The 24,093-nt window shown below is 41.4% G+C and overlaps 1 protein-coding gene across 2 annotated transcripts in view; it reads right to left on the bottom strand.

Moving 5' to 3' along the window:
• LOC101068376 (interleukin-1 receptor accessory protein-like 1) overlaps nt 1-24,093 on the bottom strand; it is a 197,424-nt gene that overhangs the window by 121,319 nt on the left and 52,012 nt on the right. For both annotated transcript variants that reach the window (XM_029840707.1, XM_029840706.1), the window contains exon 3: nt 2,411-2,690. In XM_029840707.1, coding sequence (XP_029696567.1) covers nt 2,411-2,690 — 280 coding nt within the window. The remainder of the gene's footprint in view (nt 1-2,410; nt 2,691-24,093) is intronic.

Raw genomic sequence — 24,093 nt, forward strand, 5'->3', positions numbered from 1 at the left:
TATAAAAATACAATCTAGCATTTTTCCACAATAATCTCAAACTACCAGAGCCACAACTAGAACTTCGCTAAACTTTTACAATTTTATAAAAGGGTACAAAAAAAAAAAAAAAAATCAACTTGGGCTTTTATTGGTGTGTGTTTCGGCCGCTGTGATTCTCGGCCTTAGGCTTTTTGAGAAATGATTTGTTTCTCCAGGACTGCTATCTGCTTTTTGGCTCTGCCTCCAAAACACTATATGTATAATCGATATCACAAAAAACAGGAAATCTATGCATTTGAAATGAAAGCAAATTGCTACATTTAACTGTGCCTGTTACAAAAGAGGGGGGAAAGGTGAAAATATATGGAAGCGCTGCCTGCACAGAAAAGTGTCCTTTATCCTTGCAGGGCCACATCAACGTTAAAATTATAATTCAATTCAGATAATTGCTCAGTCAGTCCGTACCTGACAGGTTGGAACTGAACTATGCGCTCAACAATACAGATTCTGGCATATAACATACAGCTAAAGCTAACACATAGCCAGGCACCAACAGTGACGCTCAAATTAACGTTAAAACATTAACATTTCTGCAATCAAAACTTTGAGTTAATATCATTATGATTAGCGTCAGCCATCGTAATCTCAAGACAACCCTTCAGAAAACACTGCACAGCACATTTCCGAGAACTTTTTCCTCAAGATGAGCCTGCAGCAGACAACATGAAACCTTTGAGGACTGAAATATCCACTGTTAAACCCCAGAAGCTGAAACAACCTTTATCACAGCTCCACTTGAATCCACGACACGTGGAATCACCACCTTCATTCCTAAGAGCGCTGCCATTTCGACCAGAGGTCTGTGAGAATAATCGCATCATGAAGCGCTCTTTTCGTGTGTGTTTTTATAATACTGTGCAGATCTGAGGGGCCGCAGCTCCACGGCGGGCTTTGATTAAGCCTCAAAATCAGTGGAGCTGATTACAGCGTCCGTACTGCATTGTAAATAAAGGTCAGAGCTGTAAATATGCCATTAAAGACTGCTTTGAGCTGACTGCTAAATGAGCATGCTTTTCCTGACTCAACAATATCATAAAGTGCAAAAAGCAACATCAGAGCCTAAATAAATAAATAAATAAGTGGCTGCAGAGAGAAATTCCCCAGGATGGTGGGGAAAATGCTCTGCATTCAGTTTGATTGTTGATGGGTAAATAAATGTTTCCCCTCAATTTGGTCCTGAATGGTGGCGACTGGCAACAAAGCAGCACACTTGTCCAAATCAAATCCCACGGCTCTACTTTCTGTGTTATTACACAATAAGTCTGAGCCGGCATAGTGTGTACCTCCAGAAACCGCTGCCAGGGCGGCTGAATGGGAAATTGTCCGACCGCAGCCGCCCGATAGCGTTCACAGGCGGCCTCCTCAGCAGAGGGGAGAGCGCTCATTGTGGCGAGCAGCAACGGACGAAATTTCTTAGGATCGAGCTTGTGAAACACAGGGAAATCTACCAAGGATGCAAGCGGGAGCACATTAGTCACACATTAGTCACACATTATTATTTTTAATCAGTGTAAGCAACAGCGCAGGTGACTTGTGTTTTGGTTGAAAGGCAGTTTTTTCTCTCTTTTTATTTTTATTTTTTTAATTTGAGGAAAAAATACATCCCTCTGTCTACACGGAGGTGCATTTCAAAGTTCACCTTGTCCTGGAGAAAAAGAAAATTAGTCTGGGCTCCATCTTTCTCCTTTCCCTTCTGACTAGGCACAGACAAGCTCTGCTTTAATGAAAAGTTCTTCCAATATGAGTGAGGAAGACAGAAATTCCACAACATTATAGAACTCATAAATCAAACAATTGTCTGCCTCCCACATCAGCCAAGTGGAAAATGAAGATAGCACGAGTGCCCTAATTTTCTTCTCTTTCCCCTCTTTTATCTCGCCTACCTTTTACCTTCCCTTAATCTTCCTGGGCTAAATTACAGCCTGCTCGACTCACCTCACTCCTGGCTCTGTCTGAAAGAGGAACCCATGAGGGCTGAAGAATTATGGATTTACCAATTGCACCTAATGGCTTACTGTACCCCAGAGGAGAATAAAGAGCCGATTTAACATATAAACTGAAGCAAAGGGGTGCATACTTTTACAGGATGCTCTGCAATGTTTTTTTGGCCAGAGATGAGAGATTTGCTAGGAAACCAACCTGGGGGCGCAATAATATGGTTTTACACCAAATGTTCCACAGGTTTTTTTTCCCGCCTTTTTGCCCCAATTGACCAACAGCGGATGTTCCTTATTTAATATGAGTCAGCTGCATTTGGGTACGGCAGAAGGCCTGAAAACATTGCTCGGCGACCTGAAAGACAGCAGGGTGTACAGCCTCAACGCGTTAGCTTGTGTCTGCTGGGCTACCATAAGTTGTTCAGGCTTACCTCAACACACAGGAATAGTACCCCGCATCATCTAACTCCGCTGGTCGGAACCATATGGCGTCTTCCTCCTTGCTCATCCTCATGCCGTCGAAGCTGATCGGCTCCTCGAACTCCCCGTGTCCGGCACTTTTGTACCACATAAGGCTGAGTCCTGCACTCTGTGCGTGAGTGTAGTTGGCTCGTATATATCCATAAAATAAAGCACATTTAATCCGAACGGGTTCCCCCAGAAGTACCTTGTATTTCAAGTAGTCCACTGACCAATCCGTGCAGCCTTCCACTGAAAGAAAAAGGGGAAAAAGAAGAAGGTATTAGGTTAGAAATGTAGACATGCGCATTTCAGGGACATCGTTCTCCAGGGAGGAGGATAGTTTGCACTTGGAAAACATTAAAGACAGGCGCCAGTCCTCAACAAAGAACCGCTGTGCCGCAAGGTCAGACTGAGGCGGTCTCATAAAAAGCCCCGTTTCTACCTCCCTCACCTGGCATGTTGATGTTAAAAGCCGTGACAGAAGCATTGGAGGGGAAGAGCGAAACAATGTAAAGTAGCAGAGCTGAAGAAAACTCAGCTTCTGGAAGAATAAAGCGCTGGAATCTGGAAGACGTTATTTATTTCCATTAAAAAAAAGCAAGCGGGTACTTTATACTTCTCATGCACACATTTGTTGAGGAGGATTCAGGGCCGAAGTATCATTTTGAATGTCAAATCAAAAATCATTTGTTGCACTTGATGGCTGTTCTCCGTCTGCCCCTGCCTTCACCTTCAAACTTCTTGGCGTTTATGTCTGACTCATGCCTCCATCGCAAACATAAATCGTGGATAAAGGCCATAAATTGTGAGCAAGCCTCCATCAATATCCTTTTAAATGGCAGCAATGACATTCATCAGCATTTTACATGGGAAAATTAAGAGCTGCTACCTGTTTTTTTTCTTCTTCTTTCGAGCCCTTGTATTTTATAAAAGGCTTTCAGCCATTACAAGCACCGTGTGGGATGTTAACCATGAGAAGCATGAGAAGATGATGGTTTTGATGAGCTGATCCTAAAGTCGATCATTTAATCTAATCCCGATTTTAGTGGTGAATTATGTGATCTACCCAGGAAATGTATCGAGCTATGTGGATCTCTTATGTTTTGGTAAACAACATGTATCTTTATGTTGGCTAATCAGAAAAGAAAACTTTTACATCCAAGTTTATATTTCTAGTTCCGCCACTCTGTCAGATGATTTTCTCATAAAAACTGATTTCCTTATCTCATCTTTTTCACTCAGCGTTTCCGTTTCTGCTGGAAAATTCAATATTTTGATAATATATCAGATAAAAGTGTCTCAGTTGAAAACGTTTTAAGAACTTTTAAGAGATAAAAACCACCGCCTGCTTCATCTTCTCAGTCTGTATCTCTCCGCCTTCCTCTCTGGGATTGTCTATTCTCCCGTATCGCCGTGCTGCATACCGCCTTTTATAAACAGCTGGCAAGCACAGCTGCTGCACACTCAACAGGCTTCGCTAATTTAGCTTCCAAAAAATGTTTTATTTATCAACGAAGTAACTCGGGCGACGATCGGTGAAGCAGTCATGGGAGGGATAACCGGAAGTGGAGGGGAGGAGGTGGGGAAGACATTCAACCGTGCTGATTTACTGCTGCTATCGTATCGCTAGCAGCTGTCAGGATTCTGCTTGGAATGCTATCTACATCACTTAGGAGCACTTCAGGAACTGGAGGAAAAATAAAAATGTGAAACAGTAAATCACTTGAGCATTAAATAAAATAGCAGTATGATACCACACTGAGATACTTGCGCGACAGCTGCGGTGGATCTTAATAGCAAAAATACGGCAGGCCCAAAAAAAAGAATCCAAGCAGAGCAAACAGTGCTCACAAAGACTTAATATGCTTTGGGTATGTTATGGCTGTCGGTGGGTGCGGATGGGAAAAGGTGGCAGAGTTTTAAATGGCTTCAGTCGGTCTCACCTTTGTCTTCACTATGACTGCCTGTAGCCTTCAAAATTTCCATAGGACGTAAGAGTCGCCGGATGGTTTATATTCGTGCAGGCAGAAGTATGTATTGCTCTTTCAAAAGGACTGGTAGCATTATAACAGTAGCTCACCCAACAATATTTCATTGACCTCCTTGGTGCCATGAATCCACATAATTTTAATTAAATTAACAATGCGACATCATACAGGAACAGGCAATGATTGTTGTCTAGCAATGATAATATATGCCCTGTAATTTACTTACGAGCTACACATGATAGCTTAGTGTAATTATGGCTATGATGTCAAATTTGCTGCATCTTCTGGATCCTGAATTAGCAACACAAGTCGCCACCTTACGCAGTATGTGGAAATTAATCAATTTCTGAGCCTCTTTTGGACTCCTCCAATTATACAGGGCCTTGCAGGAGAAAGTACAAAAACAAAATTTGTTCAAAGACGGAGCACATAGAAAACAACACAAATGCTGAAAAAAGAAAGAAAAAGCAGTCTGTGCTCTGCGAGATGATCAGCATCACAGTCGTTTCATTGTGGTTAAGACATGCTGTTGCCATGACAACGTGGGGTCTACCCGCGCTTATCAAGTATTTGCTAATTAGGTTGTGGGCGGTAATTTCTTAAGGCTTAAGGTAAGACAAAATAGCCAGGATGGTACCACTTGTAAATGTGGATCTCAATTGAGCCTGTCAAGTGTTTTACTATCCATGGCTAGTAAAAAAGGTTACTTTTTCTTTTTTCTTTTTTATTTAAAAGGGGTCATGTTTGCCAGCAGAGGATCAAACGGAGAACACACTTCATTTGGCAAAAGTAAGTTTCACTTGGGTACAAACAACATTTTAAAAAGAAAGGGTTTGTTTCAGTATATATATAGCGTCTAACTGCAAATCTAACATAGCATATTCAAGATGGTGCACGTATCTTTATATAAAGATATTCTTGTTTTACAGGTTTTTTGGCAAAAAAAAAATCACAGATCCCTTAAACTGTGTGGATGTGACCCTCTGTTTCTACACCTTTACTCTTTTGGAATAACCCACGTGACCATCAAGAAAGGACTGTTGAACCATGAGCGATGACTGTTACTGTAGTTATGGCACCAGGACAGGCCTGTCCAACCTCGCGGCTCCAGAGTTGTTTCTAAGTGTGTTTGCATTTGCCAACAAACTGAAGCTGTTCAAGACGCATATTCAGAAGAGGGATTTAAAGCATTTTCCCACTCTGCTATAAAGCCAGCGGGCAAGTAACCGGCGCTGTCCTGAATAAGCAAACAGCCAGATATGCAACAATGGCTGAAAACCTGCACAAAAGCTTTGTGACCCTGTTCCGTGATCTTCAACTGAAAAGGCCACTGATTACATTCCTTGTTGACGGTCGGTGTATGTTGTGGCTCTCTGCAGTAGCACGTTGGAAAATAGGGCATTTAGCCTCAGACTGGTTGGCTAGCCCCGCACTAGGATTATCAGGGTGACATGTATACATGGACACATGCAGAATGTCTATCTCAATTTAAACATTGTTTCATCATTGATCCATTTCTTATGTATCCCTGCATCCTCCTGGGACTAGACTGGGCTTGGCAGGCAAACTCTCACCGCCTTTCAAAGCGGCAAACTGCCATCCATTTATCTGCATCTGAACATCCCTCCTTGTAAAGATAAAAGAATTCCATCAAGAATGGATGTGGGAGCGCCACACTCCAGGAGAGGGCAAATGTGGCTGCATTGCTGGGGACTTTGGAATATTTGGACAAAGTGAATGCTCTGATGAGTATGTACATGATGAAACATGACATGAAAAATATGTGAAAATGGGAAAAAAAAAACAGGAAGAGAGTGGGTAAAATGACTGACTGCCAGATAAAAGATGTGTTCAAAAGGACCCGGAGGCATTCGATTACTGCGCAGAGCTTTGAAAATAACGGCGAAGCTAAAAGGAAGAAATGTATCAAAAAATCTGAAATTAATTTTGCTTTCAGGCAGAACTCAAGCTCAAATGTTTCAAAGGGCCTGCTGTATTTATCTGTAAGACAGCCACGAGGAGCTCGCCATCACCGATATCCGCAATCTTGTGTGTATTCTCAAATTGCCAGTTTCAAACTTTTGACAGAAGGTTATCGTTGACTTCGGCAAGCGAGGGTGGGGGATTTAGCATAATCCGCTGGCAGGAAACAAACACGGTACAAAGCCTAATTGAACTCGATTAACATTTCCCTGCTCACCAGACTTCCATTCTGCTGGATCACAATTGGTGAGGGAATTAGCCAATCTGCCGAGTGATAATAACAACTCCGGCAGCTCTTTGGCGAGCGGGACCATCAAGCATATGTGGCATTAGCTTTGGTACACGTGAGCCATAAGTGAATGGCGTTGTTTTGAAACCGCTCTGTTTTTTTCAGCCTGTTAGGATGAATGATAACCAGCAAACTGTCAGCTATCCTGTTTTGGCCAAATAGCCATAAAACAAATGTCTGCATGCCTGTTCTGAATCGCAGGGTAATAAACGTCCTCACGCGTCGCCCCACGTCCGCTTTAACCGTGACATTAAACAAAGGAAGAGCCGTTTGTCAGGCATGCTTTGTTTTTATGGTTGCCTTGTTTGTTTCATTCGGCCCGATTGTGGTCAAGGCCGACATCCAATTTATTTACAAGCTCGAGTCGTTAATATTCCAAACGAACCAGAACTGTGAGACTGAACCGAGCAAAACTTTTGGTGCCAAAGGGGGCTGCACAGTGACGTTTTCATTTTTAAAATTAATTTGCAGAGATCACCAGACATAGTTCTGAAGAGAAGAGTTTAACAAAGAAGCTCTTTGGAGTCTTAAAGCTAATTATAATTTCAACAAATATGGGCGCGTACACTCATTTGGCCTTTGTGAATTGCAGTCTCTTAATTTGATTCTTAAAATGAAGGTCAACAGAGGGACTGGGCCTCGAGCCATGTTTCTCTTGCCAAATTAAGCACTTTATTTTATTTTATGTATAATGATGCTTAGGATCATTTTTAAACAGCCTTTTTGTGTATTGGAAATCTCGGGCATGCAAATAATGGAGCGTGCATTGCTGGAATGGTTAGCACAGTTGTCTCCTAGCATGAAAGTTTACAGCAATCACTTGATGAAGACTCATTTGTGGTTCAGGATACGATGAAGGCGAAACAAACGTTATGCCATCGTGTTCCTGCAACATTTTACACTCCCTGGAATGAGCGTTCTTCCTGCCGAGAAGGTGATCAGCTCATAAATTGGTTTACAGGTCTGCTGAGGGGTAATTGTATGCATATTGATTCCGGTCACCACGGAGACACCCTAAGAGTGTGCGCTGCCCCATTAGTGCTGCAGCCAAGGCTTCGCGACCATATTTCCAGGCGAAATCGCCGGTATAATTAAATAACTGTGTGTGCCTGTGTGTGTATGGGAGTCTGATTAGATAAACAAGCAAGCACCTGACGCACATGCAACCCGTGAGTGATGTCATGTCAACCTTTACATGCCCCCTATGGCGCACAGTGTCGTGGCTGGCCTGGCGCCAGGGTCCCTAAAGGAACTTATCAACTTCACAGCTACTTTGGCCAGCAGACCGCGGCTGGGCAAAAGTGGGAGAGAAAATGTCTTGAAAACTTGACCTGCCATTTTCCACCCTGTGAAAACACTGTCGCAGCAGAGCGGGTCTCAATTAAGTCCAGCCGAGTCCAGCCCCTGTTGGCGGGGAAAGGTAACCTCCTGGCTGTTAGCCACCAGGAGGAGAATAGGTGCCTGATTGAAGGACCTCCAGCAGGTTGAAAAGCAAATGAGTCATCAGCCAATAAAGCAATCTGCATATGTGATTAGACGACACACCCACGGTTACAATGTGAGGCCTCGGGAGGAACATGAAAGCCTGGGCACTCTAACAATAGTTCGTGCCTTTTGGGAAACAACTAGCAAAACCATGTAAAAGTCAAGAGTGCTTAGACAACATGTAGCTGATGCTGATAATAGGTGTTTACGCAGCCAGGTCAACATCAGCAATCTGTCTCTGCTAGCATTAGGTTTCGCTATTAAGCTTTTAATTTTTATGGTTGTGAAAATTGGGACAGTAATCAATAGTTCCATTGCTAAACCTTCTAAAAAATGTTTTCCTCAAAGTTTTTGTGACTAATAGCTTCCTCATGAGGACCAGAGTTTGTATACGGTGAGATGGAGAAGACGGCTGATGGTTTTACAAATGCTTACATGGTAAGAATTGTTCTGATAACATTATTGAGTTCGTGATGTTTCATGCTTTCACAGTGTTTCCTGAAAATAAATGTGACCGTGGGCATCAGTACACAGAATGTTGAGAATATTTGAAGACTAGCGAGGAAATACAGCTTTGTCAGACACTACCTTAAAATAAGATTCTCCTGTAGATACAATACGCCAGGTAGTACATCATACCATAGCTAATGGGTTTATTCAAAGCTGGACTCTCAGAAAGGGTACATCCCTGAAAAACTCCCTGGATAATCCCTTAAACCTACCCAAATAAATAAATACCACAAGGTGGAAAAAGCAGAAAATCGCGACATAGCCAACTGTGTTGTGGCGACGTGCATTGCATATAGAAGCAGCTAAAAGAAGTTTCTGTGTCATTGTGCTGGAACAAAGGATCTGTCAAACTCTGTGATACAGTCCTGTCCTCTAATGCATCGAAATTTCCAAAAGAAGATAAACAAATTACCAGTTACTTTCATCCTAAGAAAGGAAACTGCTGCATAATGGTGACTTCATTAAATGCTAATTCATTGTAGATTATTTTTACCACAGCTGTGGCAGCCAGTAAAAGAAGACTCTGAAAGTCTAGGCTGACAGGGAAATTATAACCAAATCTAAATGCTTTTAGCTCAATCATGAAACCTAATGTGAATGTAAATTGTTATCTTGTTTGTCACTTTTCTTGGTTAAATTTTGATGATGATTGTCAGCAGTTTAGTCTGTTCATAGTGCCAGAACCTTGAAAACTTAAATTAAATTGCTGTTCTAAAACTGTTAGATTGTGGTTAAAATCTGAACAACTCCCAGTTGAAGAAAAGTTGTATCCCTCTTTGGGATCAAACAAAAAAGGAGGTTTAAAGCTGAGGAAATGATTGATATTTACGCACAATGATGCCAGCTGCTGAGCTTAAGTCATGATTGCGGTGACATTTACCTCCCACCCTCCGTGTGCTGCCCCACAAACAGATAAAACAGCTCTATCTCTTCCTGTCTCCGCTGCACTTTACGCCCATGACACTTCATCTTCATTTGTCATCTCTCTCTCCCCAGCCACACCTCTTCGTTGACAGCGAGCAGGCTGTCATTTATATGCAAATACTTAGGGTTCTTTCCTGAATCAGAGGAAAGAAGAAAAAGAAATGCTTTCCTCAATGGAAAAACAAACACAGCCTTACAATCTTGCGGGTGTCCCTCTTTGCTATCTGATTGGACATGGCCTTCAGACAGACTGAGGCCTGCTGTCTCCAATCAGGGGTTGAGGGCTGACAGGAACAGTGAACGCACAGTGGTGGTTGATAGGAAAAGGGAACCAGGTTGACTCTGACTCTGCAGAGATGGACCCTTGTGGGGGAAAGAATAGGGAGGAGGTGGCAGGGCAAAATAAACCCTCACAAGTGTATCTCCAGCAGACGGGCCGGTGGAGAGAGAATGCTGCGCCTTTTATTTCACTCAAGTTTTCTAAATTTGGTCGAATCAATCACATTAATCGCAGGGCTGTTGTGGATTAATCAAAATTAATTCAGAACCTCCACCAGGGACGTTACGCGACGGCTGCCGTTTGTCCCCCTTGCCGATAGCAAAATAATGAAACAAAATAAATAAATTTGGTCATGTTCCAGATTCTGGCAAGATTTTACCTTTGATCTTTCAATGATAAAAGCCAAGTCCAAGTCCCTCCCGCAAATGTGCTCAAACTATTTTCTGTCTGTCATTTGATGTTTTGTACTGAATATTCCATTGAGAGGGATTATATATTGTTTAAAGCGGTCTATCTTGATGGAGCTGGTTCCTGAAAGTGTTGGACCACCAATCATCCATGAGCTGCACATGCATTGATTGCATTAGAATTTTTAATCAAATTAGTTAGGCCAATTAATTATAGTACACCACGTAATGTGTTCCTTTTGACAGCCTCAGTAGGAACAACTAACACCCACAATGCTTTTCCATTGTCCAAAGGCAGGGAGAAACACACATTGTGCTGCATATAAATTCAGATAGTTTACAGATAGCACTTGGGTAAAGCCAGTCAAAGACTGATCCGATTCCAGCGGGACCCAAAATAATGCTCAAAATGATGCTGTCAGTAGTGAAGCCTAGGAATGGAAGTCAATCTTTCTCTGCGGCTAATTCTCACAAGGGTTCCCATGTGGCACGCTTAGAAATAACTGAATTTTTGAGTGTTTAAGAAGCACAAAACAATCTTTTAGCAAATATTGATTGAAAAACTCAATTCCTTGTGATTCTATGAAAATGATTCTTAACCGTCGAATGATACAGGATAGTAAACACCATATAATCAGGAAGAATATAACTGTGCTGAAGCCTCACATCATCTTCAATAAGGGATTATGTCTCCCAAACAGCTTTTTAGTTCTCCTAGGCTATCAGATGACAATTTACTTACATCCATATGTTGACACCCATAGCATTTGACAAGAAGCAAATGTAAAAGTGATCATGTTATGACTTGGGCGTCTCCTCCAGATAGAGAAATATATAATCAGAAAATCATCATTCCCTTCCCAGTGGCATCACTAATCTTTTCATCTTGCAAACAGCCTTGGGAGGCGTAAAGACGCAGAACATAAAAAAACCAAAACAAAACACAGACTCCTGCACATAATACCCAAGTGCTGCAATGCAGACACGACTGCACACGGGACAAGTGGTCGAGACATTTTTGTTTTCCCTTTCCTCCTCACATGCACCTCCATTCGCCCACACAAGTGTAAAATCTACTGATGAGCGTGTGCAGGACGGGCTGCGGGATCTGTACAGCCCGTCTCTGCTGGCAGCCTTGCCAGCCTGTTTTTCTGTGCTGTATCATGTTGGTGTGGGTGCGCTAAGCCAATGACTCAGATCCTTGTGGGTCCACTACAGACACCGACACACCATTTGGGAGTAGTGCTCCGGTGCCCCCGCATAAATGAGCATCAGTGAAAATAGAGCATGCCCAGATGGCTAGAGAGCCTCGCCACATCAGCCTCTTTGCCACCGACACATTTTAATTTGCCCCTTGCGATTTTTCACCTTTCACCACCACTACCAGAAACCAAGTCTGTGGTCTGGATGGTTGAAGAATTGTTGTGCAGACAGAAAAATTCTGAATTTTATACATCGGCAAGGACAGTGATGTCTCCCGAAACCACCCAAGCAAAGGTGTTGTACTTCAAGTGCAACTTTTCACAGAGTGTTTCACAAATAGTGAAACTAAAATTTAAATGAATAATTTCTATCTGCGAAACTGCACAATTCAATCAAATGTTTAGCTACAACCAAATTGCAGCTGCAAATGTATTACACTGAACAAATCCCTTAAAACCAAGGTCACTTCATATAAATTTCTTTAATGTTGACTTTAAAAATCCCTACATAGTTGTAAAATGGCTTTGGAGTAATAAAGTACATATGGAGAATCCATTTCTCTACCTCTTTACCCTTGCACTTCAATGGCATCTGCAGGAGTGTCATTTCAACAGCACGTATAAGTTGATCCACTTAAACTTAGTTTCACTTTCACTATTTATTGCAAATTGCAATGTTCAGGCTCTTTACACATGTAGTCTAACACCCCCCACCCCCTCCATGCTGTTTTCTGTAGCTTTTATTTATGTAATAGACTGACACATACAGCATACAGAAATGTATTTTTTCTTTGGCTACATTTTATTTACCGTAATTTTCGGACTACAGCGCGCACCTGATTATAAGCCGCAGGTATCCCACATAGTAATATGAAAAATTAGATTGAAAACATTCAGTACAGTTATATGTTTTTATTACCATAAGAGACGAGTCACTGATGAGTGACAGACAAACAGGTAAGGAACAACAGCCACTCTTTTCACTTGTATGTTTATACAGAGACCTTAAATCCAATTTTCCAATTTTGCTTTTGCCTTCCGTCTGATTTGTACAGCGGAAACACGGCGGCCGCCTGCTCTCTGTGTGTTGACCCAGTCTTCCACAACGTTTTCAAGCTCGGGCCACCTGCAATGTTTACGTCTAAAAGCTTTTGTCGTCTTTTTGCTTTGGATCAGGTCTTCAGGCGGACGTCTCCATCTTCTCACCATTGGTTACCGTAATGCCAAGATTACGCGCGGCAGCTCGATTTCCTTCTTTCCTTCGTTCTTTTAACTTAAAAGTCGCATCATATGCTTTTCTTCTAGTATTTTCCACGTTGATGAGGGTTAGTAAAAATGACTGATTCACAATAGTTGTGATAGTGCGCCACGAAAAAAAAACATAAATAAGCCGCACTGTAGAATAAGCTGAAATTTTCAAAAGAGGAAGTTAGTTTTCATCAGTGAGAAAAAAATTATCTAAAAAGCACTGTTTCTTTTGGATCCAAGATAATCAAACCCAACTCATCTGTTATAAACACCATCGTGCTGCCTTTAGCTGATCAACCAAGAGACATTTAGCCTTGCTACCTTGTCCATGTACCAATGTCCAAGAACAAAATAGCAGTTGTTCAGCTTCAAAAGTAAGCAGGTCATGTTTGAAGTCTAATTCTGCTCTTACATGCATTTAGTGTATTTGCAGATGTGAGCGCGTTATCTAGATCTGTAATGGCCTCCTCCAACTCTTTCTGCAACAATTTATTTGCATGAGAGGTCAAAGCTAATTTCCTCCCTTATGCAAGCCTCAGGGTGTCCCATTATGTGTACAGGGTAGGTTTGTTATTAGGTTCACAGAAAAAGTGATCGATTCAGAGATGTACTTCTTACAGCTTCTATTCATCTGCCAACAAGAGTGGATTTAATCTCCAATGTCTGAATCCTTTTGGCTTCCTATTAGTGAAGTTCTAGGATTACTGTGGCATGATGTAACACCATTACGGGTAAGCACGGTTGGAAATTATTGGGAAAAGTTAGTCTATCAAAAAATAGTATGTAAAAATGTACAGTGTGGATGGGAGAAAAAAATAGAGTACATCGTCCTACAGAAGGATGTGAAAATCACCGGGGGTAAAAAACCCATATTGACTTATCAATGTGCAAAGAGCCTGGGACATATGGATAGACATAGTCAAACTTGGGCTAGACCTGTCCAATCACACAGTTGTCTCACGGCTGTAAAACTGCTCTCAAAGTTCTGGTCATCCCAATTGGGAGTATAGACAGATCCCAGAATTATCTGTTTTTTGAATAATGTGTGGCTGACAATAGCATACAGTATAGCGGCTGTTTGAATCTGTCATTACTTTGAAGTAAAATTAACATTTTTCCAGATTAGTATGGCTTTGACCCTTGTTTTTACATTAGGAGGAGGGAAAGTTTGGCGAATCCATGCCATGTCTGTTTTTCTACGGTCTGCATTACGTAAATGTGTCTCCTGAAGAAAGATGTTAGCATTCAGGTTGTTCCTGAGTGTCAAAAGATTTGCACGTTTGATGGCTGCATTTAGCCAAGGAGTGTTCCGTTAAACAATCCACACAGTTCATCCACTGGAGGCACTTCCCCCCTCCCCCAGGTTATCCTCGCCAGGGATCAGCATACAGCAGTAAGATTGTCAGATCGTCAGGTCAGTCAAGGAGACAGCACACTGAGAAACGAGTACACACCTAGCACCGAAATTCAAATAAACAAAATCAAATGAAGATGCCTGTTTCCCCCACTTCTCCCCATCCCAAAATGAAAACTAAAACCAAATGTTCATACTTCCCTTTCGCTGTCGTGTTTCGCCTCATCACGATGTTGATGGGCAATTTCAGTCATGTTATGAGCCACACGACCTTAAAAACAACACCGTATGTGTGAGGTATGCATTAGGTGTTTACAAGATTAAAATCTGCTTTTTATTGGAGGAGTAAACACACATCCAAACACACCCACATGGGGATCCAGGAGAACTCAGCAGCTTAGAACAAGAGTAGAGCCACAGTTTCCCATTAGAGGACATTACTGTCAAACGGTGGAGCGTAAACTACCTGGTGCACTGATTACCAACCTACCTCTTGCTACAATTCAATTACAAATTCGATAATATGAAGCACTGCGCTCATTCCACCTGGCAGTATTCTACCTGTGACAATAAAAACCGAGGACACTTGGCCAGAAAAGCCCCATTTCTTTCACACTTTTACGCAATGGGTGGTAGTTTTGCTCAATACCTTTATATGGAATCTAACTCAGTTTTTCATTGATTAGAACAAAATGTTGAAAAAAAGTAAAATAAATCATTTTGTTGCCACACATTGATAAGGGTCAGCTTTTCTATTATTCATTAGATCAGTGGATCAAAAAACTGATGTGAAATTCAAATAAATCGGCAGCCACAGTGAATCTAGCCAGTGCCCATGCTGGTCATCACGCACTCTTAATTTAATGATGTTTTAGGTGTTCCAAGTGATTTTGGGGGCCTGACAACAAGTGCAGTCTAACCAGATTTAATTTCAAAGCCATTAATAGCATAGAATACGATTAAACCCAAGTGTTCTGTTATTCAAAAATCTTCATCATTAACATTGCAGCAAACACAAAGCTACCTTTAGAAGCTATATATTAACAAATACAGTTTTACCAGATGGATAGTTAGCAAATGTCTTCATATAAAGGGTGGAGGTTATGTGATTGTGTGTATGTAGGTTTGTGTCCTCCCATTGTCTGGTTTAGCACAGGCAAATGATGGATAGAATGTTGGTTTTGTTCTCTTACCCAAATAATCTCGCAGTGCAAACAAAACTGCTCTCTCCCCCCCTCTGTAGGGCACAGTCAGGGGACGCAGTCTATCTTTAGGAGGAAAAAAAAGAGCAGGAGAGTGTGCAGAGAGTGCTGGGCATTAACATTGATTCTGCAGACTGTCAGACAAGTCAGTCCTTCCCAAAGTTCCTCTGACTCACACAAGGCTTTTAAAAACAATTTTACCTTTGAGAGGGTATTCTCCTGACATCAAGGCTTCAATTATGGAGCAGAGCGTGAAGGAAAGCAGGCCTACAAATCAAATATTAACTTATTCTTACTGTTAATCTAAAAAGCTAAGTAAGTCATTTATTGTAGCAGTCAAGCTGCCAGCTTTCTGATAATAAATTATTGAGTTGGTTTGGATTTAAACTGTTCTAAAAGTCAGAGGACTTGAAATGAAGAAAGCGCAACAGAGTGAAATGAAATGTTTCTATACATTTTAAACACCGATTTAAATTTAATCACGTTAAAACTCCAGCCATGGAGCATACACTTAAGTGGATCACAAACACGTTCAACCAACGATGGTCACATTTTAATTGTATAAGTGCAGACAGACAAACACTCACACACAGACACACACAAAAGTCCCTTTACAGCCCAATGAGGATGGCTTCAGTTTTTGAATTGGTCAGCTGGAGAAAGCTGTGCATCATCTACGCCCTTATCTCCTCCAAACATGCATTGAGCACGACAAGAGGTTACTGACAGTGTTGAGCGAGTGTCTGCATAACAGTGGGAAAACATCTTAAAGTGACTGATGACTTTCCCGAGGTCAAGCATAAAGAGAGTGAAGAGGATGGTCCACAGTGACCCTTGAGGAATGCCACAGCCAACAGCATGAGTGAGACCTTGCTCCTCCCATCACAACAATGTTCTGACCCGTTAGAAAGGGAGGACTCGAGCCAGCTCAACACTGTGCCTTTGAGGCCAACAGGGTTGTGCAAATGCTGGAGGAGCTGGTCAACTGCATCAAATGCTGCAAAGAGGATGAGGAGGGATGCTGAACATGGAAACAGCCGTCATCAGCAAGTCATTTTTGAAATTCAACAGAGCAGGTTCTGTGCTGTAGGTGGAGTGGAAGCCAGATTGGTACTTTTTCAGAATGTTGTGATGGAGGGAGGAAGCAACAACTTTCCCTTGAACTTTGGAGAGAAATGGCAAATTGGACAAGGGCCTGTGATTTGCAATGGTCTGGGGGTCAAGGGTGTTTTTTTTTTTTAAAGGAGTCTGAGGAGATAGATTTATGACTGAAGTAATCAGAGGACTAACGGCAGAACAGTGTGTTTTCACAAAGACAGTCAAAAATAGGGCAAAAGTGGAAGGGTTACATCCCTTTTATGTCATCTTGAACCTCAAACCAAATCCAAAGAACACAGTCGTTGTGACACCAATCTCCGGTTTGACACTCAGAACAGTCAAGAAAAAAGTATCAGAGAGGTAGGAGTGAATTATATCATTATTGGCTGTGAAAAGATCCATGAAATTATTGTAAAGATCTATCATGGAAGACAATTGCTTGGAATGTGTACGACTGTTTTGTGTGACGTTAGAGTAGAACAGTGACTGAATGTCTTTGAGGAACTTAGAAGAGTCTTTTGATGGTCCTGATAGGCCAGCTTGTGGACAGTATGTCCAGACGCCCTGTATCACCACTCATGTGCAACGAGACAAAGAAAGGAAGCGCGGGGAAAACCAAAAAACTGGAGATCCTGTTATGAGTGCACATTTAAATACACATCATTAAGCAAACTGGGGTTGGCTAGATAGATGACTGTCTGAGGAAAACCTGTCAAGGTTACTGAAGGTTGAGAAAAAGGTGGGTTTTATTCCAGGCGAGAGGATCCAAAACGGATCATCCCAATTGTAACGGAAACTTAATGAAAGTTTCAAAAACTTAAAAAGGGAGACCATAAAAGAAATATCACTTGTTCCATAAGAGTTTTGGGGGAATGCGGCATAAGATTATCAAATAATGCAGCCAGCAAGTCTTCCTCTTTTTTGCACGTGCATTAGCTCAATAATGTAACATGAAACCACAACTATGTGGTTGTGAGGCAAAATTCATCCTTTCGGTTCCACACTGCAGATGTTATATTTCACTCGACTTTAATTCCAAATTGCCCTTTAAAGAAGTCTGCCCTTACCTCGCGCAGCGTTCTTGTCAATCCACATTTAATTTCCTAATTCTGCTTTTCATTACATCTCTGGGGACAAACTGGGCAGAAATCTTGCACTTGGCTGCTGCTTTCACCCGAGTGAGCTGATGCTATTTATTGGAAACAGCTCGAGCTGACTTGATAACAGCTTTTGGCTGTGGAATTTGAAATTATATCAACTTGTGAGATCAACTCATGAGTTTCATTCTTGTTGGAGATCTGCACAGGGTTTATTTTCTAAACTTAGTTAAAAAGACAATAGGGCTGAAAAATTTGATATCCGATTACTAAAGAAATATCCTCTGACCTTGATGAATGAAAAGTCTTGAAATGCATTGCAAGCAGGCAAAGAGTGAAACTTACTCCCTCAAAAAGCTATTTTTCAGCCAATATCACCGGAGGAGGCTGGAGGTGGGAGCAAAGAAGAAAAAGAACACTAGAGTGGTGCACTGGGTGGAGAGCATCAGCTCCTGGTATTGATCAAATGCTGCTGCTCAAGTACATCAATCAAACCAGGGCAGCCCTCCATCAGGAGGAAGAAATGCCACCTGGAATCCATCTGTGATGCATTTATTCCGTTTTTGATAATTCTTACTTACTGATCCTGTTACATTCATCCACCACCACCTCCAGTTATCAACCAAAATCAAGGAGGCGGTGTCCTTGGATGGACTTCAGACAAAGAAAGAAAACATGAAAAAAAGCACAGTGTGAGCACAGACTGATAAAACTCATTTCCCCCGCTGAGGCAAAGCTGATGTCACTTTAAAATTCAATTAGGTTTTTCTTGACATTAAAAGGCCAAAGAGGCCTGATGTGAGAGAAAAAAAGAGCCATTATTACACTGACAGAGCATCGGTTTAGCATTCAGAGTTTTGGCAGTGGATGGTTATTTCATAACGTCGCGCTGAAGTGGAGTGTCATTCTTCGTTAAAAAATGATCCACACAGCATCTGGAAACACTGTTGTAATATACAGCAGATTTGTTCATGTATTTAGGTAAAACATTAAATCCCGACTGGGTATCAGCCACATGCTCTGCAGATGTCAATCACATCTGAAAGTGTCTTTGCTCTTGTCCCTGTGCAGAGAAATTATGATATGGAATCCAATGTTGGGCTTTTAATGGAAAGGCTTCAACTATCTCATCCATAACAGGGTGAAATCCTAGATTTAAAAAAAAAACTGTCCTTCAGCTGCACTCTAGGTTGATGCCAGTCACCAACTGTGACCTTTGACCCACGTAGAAAAAGAGGTGAAGGCATGGCGCGCAGACAAAATAATATAAGTTTGGAATTCAATGGACTTCTGGCATTTTTCATATTGCCTCATCCTCATCGGGAATTAAGCATATAATCTAATGAAGCAAAGTATCAGAAAAACACCTTTAAAATCTCTTCAATTCAATTTGAATGTTGTCGCAAATCCTCCAGTCTGGGTTTATGATGATACAGGATGGGAAGGGAGGTGCACCTAATGGATGTGATGGGTGCCTGGAATGTCCCAAAGTAGAAAACACGGATGCATTCGGTGTGTGTTTGAGAGGGAGTGAGAGTTAGAAAGAAAAACTCAGTAAGAGCCCATTGTGTGCATATTAATGCAGCACTGCGTAAATCTCCCCAACCAGGCGCCGATCGAGGTCAGCCAAGATTACCAGAACCGTGACTAAACCGGGCCCTAACGATTAGCCCCATCACCTCTCCCAGAGTCCGAATTGCGAGCTCGATCTGCAGGGTGCTCGCTATTAGAGCGACACTCTCCAACCTGTGATCCGTCAGAGTGGGAGGCGGGCCTGAATACATGAATTTTGATCAGGGTGCACAGAACGCCAGGGGTTGTGGTGATGTAACACGGCAATGGTTCTTGCTTCTCCTTTGCGGTTTTTCCTCACATCCCCCAGCAGTATGGGTGGGGATCATGGAAAAGGAAGCTTGGGAGGGTAGTCTGAGCTGGGATTCAATCCACCAATCACAGATCGGTCTCCATCCGCACTATTAAGAAAAACTGAATCATTAACGGGCTATTTTTGGCCAACACAAACCATCCGATCTTGCCGTGCTCGTTCGTCTGCAGAAATGATTTGTACTAATATAAATGTGTACGTCCCGGCGGCTCATTGCAAGCAATGGTGAAATCGTCATATGGTAAAGAGCCTTTTGTGCACAGGCTTGAACCCCATAAAAAGAAAAGAAGTCTATAGCAAGATGGGACATGTACTGATTGAGGTCAAAGGTTCATAGGTCAAGTCACATTAAGTCAGGATTTGTAACCTCTGTTAACGAGAGCATAACAAAGTCAATCTCTCGCCGAGTGATCTTATCCAGCCTACAGAGCCTCCAACAGCAACATCACTAGTTATCTAGGATATGACAGTTATGCTACAGTTATAGTAACGCTTTAAAGTCTGCACTTCCAAACTAAAAATCTGGATTTTCAGCACATTTTTGCCTATAAAACCAGAATAGAAGAAGATGACAGCAGTCAGGTCATATGAAAGCTGTGTTAGAACTTGTGAAAATACTTCGCCAATGAGGAGAAACTACACAACCATTTGAGCTGACGCCACACAAAAGTTTCCCCACTTGTGAAACGCATACAAATGTCTTTGCAAAGTACAGTGGAATTCTGTGAACGCAGCAGGTATCAGAGGCTGCGGAGGCAAACTCGTCCTCACCTGAAGTTGTCAAGGAATGACGCACTGGTCAAGCGGCACCATGAACATATTTGTGAGCTTGTTGTCAACTAGTCATTAACATTCTTCAGAATTACAGAAGTTGGTCCATTTAAGATGTTGTACTCTGTAATGTGCTAAATCTAAAAAAGGCTAAATGTCTAGCAGAAAAACACAAAAAGCTGCAACAATGGATCCTGCATTTGCTGCTGTTCTTTTGAAAGCTGAAAATATTCAGATGAGACCGACGGCGGCCTTTTCCAAATGCCTCCCCCCCCCCCACTTTATCTGCTCGAGACTATTTAGGAAACCATCAAGAAGAATAGATTGCAAGATAAATGTTGTCATTTGTCACTGTAGCAGAAAAGTAATTTCTGCCTCATGTATCTTGTTAATATTATGCAGGAAATTAAAGAAAACAGACAATTTACCCATTGATACAGGCATGACGAGTACCCACCGCTGCCTTCTGTATCAGGACCTTCTGTCATAATTACCAGGACAGGCTTCAGCTGCAGATGGGGAAGCAAACAGAAATGTCCCTGGTTGCTATTTGGCAATGACACAAAACTAAAGGAAGGCTGGTGAAAAACATTAATAAAAAAAAAAAAAAAAAATAAAACTATCATCTTTTTCTTCACACGAAGATGGCCAACGAAACAAAGGACAAAAATTAAAGGCGAGTAGATGAAAGGGCATTTCTGAGTCCAATTGAAGTTCTGAATTATTTGCTCAGGGCAGCGTCTCTGCACCGACAATAACACTTGCAAACTCTAATTTGAGGCAAAAAGGCTAAATTAAAAGTAAATAATGGGCCAAGTCAATGATCCACCCCAAACATTCCATCCTGCCCTTTATGTTCGTCCAGAATCGCCACGATATGTAATAAAAATGGACTGTTAAGATGAATAGAGTAAAAATATATATATATTTATTTCAAGAACTCAAAAATAGAAGTGATGACAGAATAGTGACAGGCTTTTATTTATTGAAATTTTGGGGAAGAAAGTAATCCTATTGACTAAACATTTTAATTACAGTTTCAGGATAACAAAAAGTCCCTATTTGCAGAGCTCGGATGTAAAACACAAAAACAGTTGTTTTGCAATGTTTTTTCAACGTGTGTGAAGCGAACTGCCTGCTTCCAGCATTATTTCTTCCTGCTGATATTAGCACGCAACAGTGTTTTAGCATGAGAAACACTAAAGTAAAATTCATTTGTTTTGTTCTCATGCATTTCATTTTGCATTTTGAATAAAAAAATACCCAAATTGACTTTTGCCTGACAAAGCGCCTGCTCTGAAAGCATTGTCTGAACACTCCACCCCCCCCCACAGGTAAAATACCCTTTCCTACAGAATCACAGAGAAGCAGAGGGTTGCTGGTTCGAAGCCCTGGCACAGCCAAAACCTTGAGGGGGTTCTGGTAGTAGGGGAAGGCTTCAGAATACCTTCAGGTTCTGAACTGCTCACACAGGGCGTCTCACCCTACCTGTGACTCTGAAAGGGTAAAAGCAGTTAAATAGATGAGATGATTAAGTCACAGATAATTCTTAATTAAAAAATTAATGATAAAAACAGAAAAACTGCAGATTGTGAGTTGATTCACGTACTAAACTCTAAAATGCAGCTAAAATAGTGTCATGCAAGGCAGGAAACGTTTCCTGACTAATGTTAGTTTCTGAAAGGAGATTCAGCCAGCCAGATCTATTGATTTTTTAATTTAGAAAAAAACATCTTTTCCATTTGAAAAAATAGTCAGCCCTGTTTAGATGTGATAAGTGAAATGAGTTGCTTCAGTACATTTCAATTTCTTCTCCTATGAACCTTGTAAACTGCTTTTCAGATCAACACATTGACAAGCTGAGCCAGTGGTAATGACTTCTCTATTTTTTCCTTTTTTCCATCAGAATTAATCTGTCTTGCGGAGTGTTCGAGGCACTAACTGGCGCCTTCATCTTCATTTTGGCTGGCATGTTCATTAACGTATTTGCAGGATTTGGTGTGGAAAAATGAAAAGATCCAATGCTTCTGTTAATGAAAATAAACAAATAAATGACTTCAACAACAGGCAAGTGAAGAAATGTGCCCTGCTGGGTAGTTGACCGGGCCTGCTTCATTAGCTCCAATAGTACAATCATGTAAGGATCATTACGGGGACCACCTCAAAATATTTCTGAGTTTTACGGCCTACGAGAAAAAGACGGGAGCTTTACAAACTGAAACTAAATGCAATACCTCGTCTGATGACTTCTCAAACCTCAGAGTTCACCCAAATTTTAGGTAATGCAGCCAAAAGTGCTCAATCTTTCTGTAAAGATGGAGGCTGCATTCAAAGGAGGACAGACATTTCTTGATAGCCGTCCACAGACTGGATGTAATATCTGCTCAGACTGTATGCACACTGATAGCTGGATGGATCACAGGAAGAATGGGGAGTAAAAACAAAAAAATCAAGCTAATGTAGAATGCATCAGTCAAATCCACTTTATTAAAAAAAAAAAGAAGCTTATTTTAGTGTAGCAGGGACGCCTCTTTCAGCGTTGGACAGCCCAGTTCTATTCTGCTGGCTGCTCCGGATGCTTCTTTTTTTAAACAGGGACGCAAATACATAAATAACTGAGTAAATAATGCAGATGTGTACACTGTGTCTCATTTCAGATGTGTCTTGACTCGGATCAAAAGAGAATTTCAAACATGCTTTGGTGTGTTTTTGATATCTGGAGATGTAAATTGTAAGGTGGATGTAAATTGAAGGTCTGTAACCATTCTGAACTGATCTATTTTCATCTTCTTTCTGATGTGTGTGTGTGTGTGTGTGTGTGCACCTTTTAAACCCACTCTGGCCCCTTTCTCTCCAGCATTTAGACTAAAGTCCATCCCTTCCTTCTGATGATATAAATCTTTAAAAATGGCTTACAGTTGCAACAAAGAGACAGCTCCGTTTCCTGGAGCCGGGCAGCACAGACATTTTTAGTACAGCCCATTCCACAGGACTAAAGGATGCTTTTGTTCAGGGACTACGGGGAGAGACAAGCAACAACAATAAAAGCATTAACCGTTATTCGGGAAGGGGAGCCGGGGCACGAGAACATCTTTCATACAAGAATCTCAACCTCCCCTATAGATGCAGAATCTAAAACTGACAGCAGGCAGAAATGTTTAAGCCTCCCATGAGGCATGTTTAGCAGTGTGAGATGTGAATTAAGCAGCCTCCTCCTGAAAACAGAGTTTTGGAACAGCCTGCCTGACGACATGTCGCTGGAAATATTCTGCATTTAAATCACTTTGACATCTATTATAGTTTTTCTGAACAGATTTTATGTGGATCATATTATATGTTGACTGCTACTTGTGTGCGGCCTTTTCTCCACCGTGCTCATAGATCATGTTTGGTTTTGTCATTTCATATGCAAAAAAATGATCTGATAGTCTGATGTGGTTCCTGACTATTTTCTTTTTCTAAATCAATGAGAAAAGTGGTTAAACATTTGAAATATTTCAAAGAAATAAAGAATTTGTTATTACTTGTTTTCACCAGCTTAAAACTATAAGTCACATTCTAAAAATTAGCCTTTGAAGCTAGTAGTGTGTTCAGAAACACTCAGATATTTACTGGTAGCAACAGCAGATGGTTTCTCCCATTTCCTGATCATTCCCATTTACTTTTACATTCATTTGTTACATTGACTCATTATTTCATCACCAGTGTGTGCTGCCATCAAGGAGCCTACTTCTTTCCCATTGTATCATTGTCAGTGCAGCAAAAAATAACTCAGTTTCACCAGTTGCTGGAAGAAGTGTGGAAAAAGACTGAACATGACACTTGCATGTATGACTATGTTGACCTGCGAAAGCTTTGTGCCAGTTGGAAAGTTTGCTAGCACCTTGTGCTTCCTGTCACGTTGTGGAGATAGCATTCTTACAGTGGAG

The sequence above is a fragment of the Takifugu rubripes genome, chromosome 8 (assembly GCF_901000725.2).
Source record: "Takifugu rubripes chromosome 8, fTakRub1.2, whole genome shotgun sequence".
Classification (NCBI taxonomy): domain Eukaryota; kingdom Metazoa; phylum Chordata; class Actinopteri; order Tetraodontiformes; family Tetraodontidae; genus Takifugu; species Takifugu rubripes.